The 8271-nt window shown below is 38.8% G+C and overlaps 1 protein-coding gene across 1 annotated transcript; it reads left to right on the top strand.

The window, feature by feature from the left end:
* The first annotated feature begins 406 nt into the window (after positions 1–406).
* On the top strand, positions 407–7683 carry MSANTD3 (Myb/SANT DNA binding domain containing 3). The gene is made up of 2 exons (XM_077809191.1): positions 407–824; positions 7274–7683. The coding sequence occupies exons 1-2, from the start codon at positions 407–409 to the stop codon at positions 7681–7683; spliced, it is 828 nt and encodes a 275-aa protein (XP_077665317.1).
* The last annotated feature ends 588 nt before the right edge of the window (positions 7684–8271 follow it).

The raw sequence follows: 8271 nt of genomic DNA, 5'->3' as shown, positions 1-8271 counted from the left end.
ATCAAATTATTTCTATAAGTTAAACACTTTTATAGCTACACATAGTTATTTAATGTTATGATACAGTGGCATCACTGGCCTGCCAATCATAATTAAGGTGGGAAGCTTATCCTGTATCATGTGCTTGTTACATAACAGTTTAGTTAGGTGTTGTTGTATAAGAGCTGATATTTATACTATAGATAACCTGAATATTTTGTCTAGTTATCCCAACATTTTATTCAGCTATCATATAAAAAAGGAGGCTTTGTAGAATTACAACTTTAGAAATTATTAACTGAAGGCATAATTTTGGAATCCTTTGCTGATATATAATTATTTGATGCTGGAATGAACAACCAATCCTTATTTGTTTTTACATTTTGTTTTTATAGGATTTTTTGGCTTCCTAGAGAAACAGTAGAAAATGCAAAACCACGAAATAATAAAACCTGCTAAATATTTCTCAGAAGTGGAAAAGAGTGTGCTGCTTGCATTAGTTGAAAAATACAAATATGTACTTGAGTGTAAAAAAAGCGATGCAAGAACTATTGCATTGAAACAACGTACTTGGCAAGCGCTTGCCCATGAATATAATTCTCAACCTAGTGTATCACTACGAGATTTCAAGCAGTTAAAGAAATGCTGGGAAAATATCAAGGCACGGACAAAAAAGATAATGGCACATGAAAGACGTGAGAAAGTAAAAAGAAGTATTAGTCCACTTATAAATACTCACATCATAGGGAAAGAGAAGATTGCCAGCATGATGCCTGAGCAAATGTACTTTTTACAGAGTCCACCAGAAGAAGATTCCGAATATCAACCTGATGCTTCTAACCAAGGTATAAATGCTACTATAGTGATCCAAGTAACACTGTTCTAGTTAAGGGTGTGTATGCATTTTCATTATTCTATTTTTAGAGGGGTTCAATTTAGCAGTGTAAATCTCTCTATTTAAAATTTTATTGCTGGCTATTAAAAAGTCATTTCACAGCAAAAATACTGAGGCCTTCTGTATATTTCACTAGATACACAGTAGTAAAATCTGATTCTTTTTACAAGTGTGAAGAAAACTATGTACATTTTTAAGTTACTGGTTATCATTTAAACAGCTGACCTTTCCAGATGTGGACCGATCATCTATTTCCTGATAGCCATCACACACAAGAGGAAGAGGAAAGTCTCAAAGGGCACTTCTGATTGTTTAAAAAGCATCATTTTGCTTGTTTGATCACCAGCTATTTTCTTCCTCACAAACAGCAAGTTTAGATGTTATCCTCTGAGGCAAGAATTCCCTATGCTTCCCTCCAGCCTTTTATTTTTTTTAAATGAACTCTTAATAAAATATATAAAAAACCCACAAAACTTTCCACATCTTTTTCTGGACTGTCACTGCAGTGGAATAAATCTATTCTAACAACTTTAAAAACCTCTACATATCTCACACAGGACATAATATAGTAGCATGACAGCATGCAGATAAAATACTGTAAAACCAACTTTCTAAACACAGGAATGACCATACTGGGTCAGACCAATCGTCCATCTAGCCCAGTATCCTGTCTTCCAACAGGGGCCGGTGCCAGATGCTTCAGAGAAAATGAACAGAAGAGGGCAGTTTATCAAGTGATCCATCATGTGTCATCCCATCCCAACTTCTGGCAGTCAGAGGATTAGGGACACCCAAAGCATGATGTTGCATCCCTGACCATCTTGGGTAATAACTACTGATGGACTCTCCTTCATGACCTTATCTAATTCTTTTTTGAACCACTTATACTTTTGGTCTTCACAACTTCCCCTGGCAATGAGTGGCACAGGCTGACTGTGCATTGTGTGATGAAATACTTCATTATCTTTGCTTTAAACCTGCTGCCTATTAATTTCATTGGGTGACACCTGTTTCTTATATGAAAAGGTAAATAACCCTTCCTGATTCAGTTTCTCCACACCACTCATGATTTTATAGACCTCTGTCATATCCCCCCTTTAGTCGTCTCTTGTCCAAGCTGAACAGTCCCAGTCTTTTTAATTTCTCCTCATATGAAAGCTGTTCCATACCTCTCATCATTTTTATTGCCCTTCTCTGTACTTTTTCCAATTCTAATATATCTTTTTTGAGATGGGGTGACCACATCTGCACACAGTATTTAAGGTGTGGGTGTACCATGGATTTATATAGTGGCATTATGATATTTTCCGTCTTATTTATCCCTTTCCTAATGTTTTTTTACATTCTGTTCGCTTTTTTGACTACTGCTGCACATTGAGCAGATGTTTTCAGAGAACTATCCATGATGACGCCAAGATCTCTTTCATGAGTAGTTAAAGCTAATTTAGACGCCATCATTTTATATGTATAGTTGAGATTGTTTTCCAAAGAACAGCTAGCCAAAAACTCAAAAGTAATAGCAAATTTTTTTTTAAGTACATCAGAAGCAGGAAGCCTGCTAAACAACTAGTGGGGCCACTGGACGATCAAGAGGCTAAAGGAGCACTCAGGGACGATAAGGCCATTGCGGAAAAACTAAATTAATTCTTTGCATCGGTCTTCACAGCTGAGAATGTGAGGGAGATTCCCAAACCTGAGCCATTCTTTTTAGGTGACAAATCTGAGGAACTGTCCAGATTGAGCTGTCATTAGAGGAGGTTTTGGAACAAATAGGTAAACTAAACAGCGATAAGTCACCAGGACCAGATGGCATTCACCCAAGAGTTCTGAAGGAACTCAAATGTGAAATTGCAGAACTACTAACTGTAGTCTGTAACCTATCATTTAAATCAGCTTCTGTACGCAGTAACTGGAGGATACCTAATGTGACGCCAATTTTTTTAAAGGGCTCCAGAGGTGATCCTGGCAATTAATTACAGCCCGATAAGCCTGACTTCAGTACTGGGCAAACTGGTTGAAACTATAGTAAAGAACAAAATTGTCAGACACCTAGATGAACATAATTGATTGAGGAAGAGTCAACATGTTTTTTTTTGTAAAGGGAAATAATGTCTCACCAATCTACTACATGTGGACAAGGGGAATCCAGTGGATATAGCGTACTTAGATTTTTCAGAAAGCCTTTGACAAGGTCCCTCACCAAAGGCTCTTAAGCAAAGTAAGCTGTCATGGGATAAGAGGGCAGGTCCTCTCATGAGTTGGTAACTGGTTAAAAGATAGAAAACAAAGGGTAGGAATAAATGGTCAGTTTTCAGAACGGAGAGAGGTAAACAATGATGTTACTAAAATGATCTGGAAAAAGGGGTAAACAATGAGTACCAAAATTTGCAGATGATACAAAACTACTCAAGATAGTTGTCCCAGGCAGACTGTGAAGAGCTACAAAAAAATCTCACAGAACTGGGTGACTGGGCAACAAAATGGTAGATGAAATTCAATGTTGATAAATGCAAAGTAATGCACATTGGAAAACATAATTCCAACTATACATATAAAATGATGGGGTCTAAATTAGTTGTTACCACTCAAGAAACAGATCTTGGAGTCATTGTGGATAGTTCTCTGAAAACATCCACACAATGTGCAGCAGCAGTCAGAAAAGTGAACAGAATGTTGGGAAGCATTAAGAAAGGGATAGATAATAAAACAGAAAATATCATATTGCCTCTATATAAACCCATGGTACGCCCACATCTTGAATACTGTGTGCAGATGTGATCACCCCATCTCAAAAAAGCTATCTTGGAATTGGAAAAGGTTCAGAAAAGGGCAACAAAAATGATTAGGGATATGGAATGGCTTCTCTATGAGGAGAGATTAATAAAACTGGGACTTTTCAGCTTGGAAAACAGACTACTAACTCAGGATTTGATAGAGGGCTATAAAATTATGACTGGTGTGGAGAAAGTAAATAAGGAAGTGTTATTTACTCCTTCTCATAACACCAGAACTAGGGGTCACCAAATGAAATTAGTAGGCAGCAGGTTTAAAACAAACAAAAGGAAGTATTTTTTCACACAACACACAGTCAGTCTGTGGAACTCTTTGCCAAAGTATGTTGTGAAGGCCAAGATTATAACAGGGTTCAAAAAATAACTAGATAAGTTCATGGAGGATAGGTCCATCAATGGCTATTAGCCAGGATGGGCAGGAATGGTGTCCCTAGCCGCTGTTTGCCAGAAGCTGGGAATGGGCGATGGGGGATGGATCACTTGATGATTACCTGTTCATTCCCTCTGGGACCTCTGGCATTGGCCACTGTCGGAAGACAGGATACTAGTCTAGATGGACCTTTGGTCTGACCCAGTGTGGCCATTCTTATATTCTTAAGTAAACCTTTTCAATATAAAAATTTAATGCAACTTGAACCAAAGGTTACTATGTTGACCCTGGCACTCTCTCTTGTAAATAGCTCACCTTAAACATGTCATCTCCTTCTCCATCCTGTGGCACCATGAAGACTTGATGTAATAGTGTAGCGTACTAGTGCACTTTAAACTTTGAAACTGCCAATCCTTTTTGTCCCTGATTTTTTAAAATATTGACTCATTTATCCCTCTTCTCCACTCAGGTAAATATCTCAGTTGTGGTATTCAACCTCCTACAGAAAGAGTGTGGGATAAAAACTAGAAGATGTTACATCCTGTGAGATAGAGGTGCTACTCACCCTGAAAGATTTCCTACCTCTTGAACTAGTGAACGAGCCAGACTACCATCTTAATGGTTATCATTCATCCACAGCAGCTAAACAGTTTCCCATTCTGTAGATCCTTTTCTGTTGCACGATTTGTCACAGAAAGTGCCATTGTATTGAATGCAAATGGAAATAATATTGATTTCCAGGCACCAAAACTCCAGTCCTATTAGAATAGGATAAACAAACTCTAGCGCTATCTCATTTTAGCTTATCGAAAGGACAACAGATTTGGGGACATTGGTTTGGCATACTGAAACTTCTTGAAATTCAGACAGTTTTCTGAGCTTCACTGGTTAATTTTTTTTTTTTTAAGAGACTGGGTGGTGATCCAAATCTTTAAACAAATTGCCTAGTGAGCTATTTCCTGCTCCAGTGCCATGAGAAGACAAATAGCCCCAGCATTTCTCACCGCCCATGCACGCAGTTCCACTGCCAAAATAAAATCTATTACCTGTGCTTCTAGAGGAGAAATGAATAAAATATATTCCACTGAAAGTGCACAGATGGCTTGAAGCCACTTACATAATGTACAAAAATAATCCTTTTTCATTACTACTTAGATATAACTCCACATAACCAGTCAGTTGCTTTCCAGATGAAAATCACTGATTTCCAGCATTTCTACAAGATTATTAGTATTTATTATTTTATTTTGTAGTGTACACAAGTGTGGTATATACTTCACAGGAAACATAAGACAAGTCCATGCTCCAAAAAGCTTCTGTTTAGATTATAGTCCTAAGGGACAAGTGAAGTTACAACCTGGAAGAAAAGGGGCAAGGAAGGGCATAGGCTAAAGACACGATTAAACATTGCTTCAGGTTAGACATACATATGTCCTGATAGGTCAAGAAAGGTGTTAAAACACGTTTTTGGTAAACTGTGTACTGAAAGGGGTTTTAGGAAGGATTTGAGTGAGATGGAAGGCTGGCAGATATATTTTGAAAGAAGCAGCATGGAAGAATACTTGAGACATTTGTGAGAGAAGATGAGCAGTAGCAAGGCCGGCCTTTATTCATTGAGAGTACAGGTGGGGTGACCCTGCAGGAGGGCATCTACTATACCCCTTGCATTATAGGGAATTAGTTCCTTCACTGGCTCTGATTAGTATGGCACAGAAGGGAGCTTTGAAGGGGCCACTAGATCTATTTTTACGCAATAATGCATTGCTCCAATTTATGAAAGCACTGGGATGCACTTGAAAACCAAAAGAGCCACTGGTAGAGATGGTCTTATTCAAAGAAATAAAGAATTAATCTCTCATCAGTTAGTAGATGCAGGAGTGGCCAAACTGAGCCTATGAAGGAGCCAGAATTTACCAATGTACATTGCCAAAGAGCCACAGTAATATGTCAGCAGCCTCCCATCAGCTCCCCCACCCCCGCTCCCAGCACCTCCCACCCACTGGCAGCCCTGCCCCCTCCTTACCTTCCCACACCTCCTGATCAGCTGTTTCGTGGCGTGCAGGAGGCTCAGGGGTGGGAAGGGGGAGGAGTGAGGGCACTGTAGGCTCAGGGGAGGGGGCAGGAAGGGGTGGAGTGGGGGCGGGGCCTGTGGCAGAGCCAGGGGTTGAGCAGTGAGCACCCCCTGGCACACTGGAAAGTTGGCACCTGTAGCTCCAGCCCCGGAGTCGGCGCCTGCACAAGGAGCCGCATATTAACTTCTGAAGAGCCGCATGTGGCTCCAGAGCCACAGGTTGGCCACCCCTGAACTAGAGTATTGGTTGCTTGTCACTGGAAATGAAACAATTGACCAAATTAAATAAATGACTAAAAAAGTGTTATAAAAAGTGTATCTCGTACATACACAGTAAAATTAGAGAAAGGGGAGATACGTAGTGATTATTACTTATTTTTATTACCATAGCATTTGGTTACCATTTATTCACTACTAAGAGAGAATGCACTCACCTGCTAAAGAAATATTACTATTTTAAAAAAAATACCAAATGAAATAAGTATCATGGATTTGCATTGCTTTTGTTGTCTAAATATAGTTCTTTGCACAAATAAGGTGAGACAATGTGCCTTGGGTTGTGTAAGAAGGATTGTCCTGTAACTTGGTATTCCCCGCTAAAAAGAAAAAGTTGACTTCATTGTTACTTAATATTTCTCTAAACAAAGTGGTCTGTTTGTTTTTGTAATTGTTAATATTCTATTTATGGTACACACACGGTGATGATCTGTAACAGTACTCCTATTTCCTAACGCCTTTAGTCTCAGTAGTGTTTTGTTGAACAAATAGTCCTATTTATTTCAATGGCACTAATAAGGCACATCTCAAGGTAAGGTTGATGTAATTGGATGCTACATAAATCGATTTAAAAATGCATACTTCTGGGGTTTACGGGAGTGGTGCCTAAGGGATAAATAGCATACTAAATCTCTAGTTTAGCATAAGAGCCAGTGCTTCCTTACCTCAGATACAATTGTAGGAGAAAGACTGAAGATCTTATTACATGCTCTGTCAAAATATAAAGGGAATGCTAAATATTTAGATAACTGTATCACCTGGTGGCGCCTACATTACATTACAGAAGCACAAGGTATGCATGTGTTGACTGATGACTGTGTTATTCCTTACACAATCACGCTGTTTGAAAAAAAGAGGGTATCTTACCATTTTTTTGCTGTTTTTTGCAGAATCATTTGCTGTCTCAAACAGAGAACTGTGTGATGAAGAGAAAGAGATAGTACATTTCCCAATATGTGAAGGCACCTCCCAACCTGAGCCCTCATGTTCAGCTGTCAGAATAACAGCGAATAAAAACTACCGAAGTAAAGCCACTCAGGAGGGTGCTTTGAAAAAGATGCATGAGGAAGAGCATCACCAGCAAATGTCAATTTTACAACTGCAGCTGATACAAATGAATGAAGTGCATGTGGCAAAAATACAACAGATAGAAAGGGAGTGTGAGATGGCTGAAGAGGAACACAGGATAAAAATGGAAGTGCTAAATAAAAAGAAAATGTATTGGGAGAGAAAACTGCAGACCATCACAAAAGAATGGCCTGTATCATCCTTTAACAGACCCTTTCCTAATTCGCCCTAGAATTTATGGTGGGCAGAGAAAATCAGATTGAGCACATTGTTACTAAGGTGTATTGGCAAGAGGGTCTATTAAAATTAATGTAGTGTGACAGAATGGATGTTCAGTCAATAGTGAACATGTTTGGACTCCTTAATACCATCTAGGAATACAGATTGGATGAGTCTAATAAGGGAAAGTTCTATAGTTCATTTGTGGGTGAGCTCTGAAAGTAAATTGTATCTTCTTTGAGTTTCAGATATGCACAGTAGTACTTGTGAATTGTGAGCATAACATTTGTTCCTCTCTCAACTTCCAACTGCCCTTTTTAAATATAGAAAGTTCCCATAGAGTAGACACACCTGAAATTTGAGTATGTTTTAAAACTTCAGCTTTACAACTTTACACTTTAAATTATGTTGCTTGTTTTCTAGCCCTTTCCTCCATTTCCTGGTTGAAGGCAGGGGTTGGAGTCATTCTTTGTTCTCACACTGAACACAGCAGATACTTGACAGGCAGTAACCCAATTGCTATATAGGGACATAGAGGAAATCCCCTCCCCCGTCTTTCTTTTTTATTATTATTTTATTTATTATTCCTCCTCTGCAGCAG

Source organism: Eretmochelys imbricata, chromosome 2 (assembly GCF_965152235.1).
Source record: "Eretmochelys imbricata isolate rEreImb1 chromosome 2, rEreImb1.hap1, whole genome shotgun sequence".
Taxonomy (NCBI): Eukaryota; Metazoa; Chordata; order Testudines; family Cheloniidae; genus Eretmochelys; species Eretmochelys imbricata.
The sequence above is the reverse complement of the archived record's forward strand: the minus strand, read 5'-3'. Positions and strand labels throughout refer to the sequence as shown.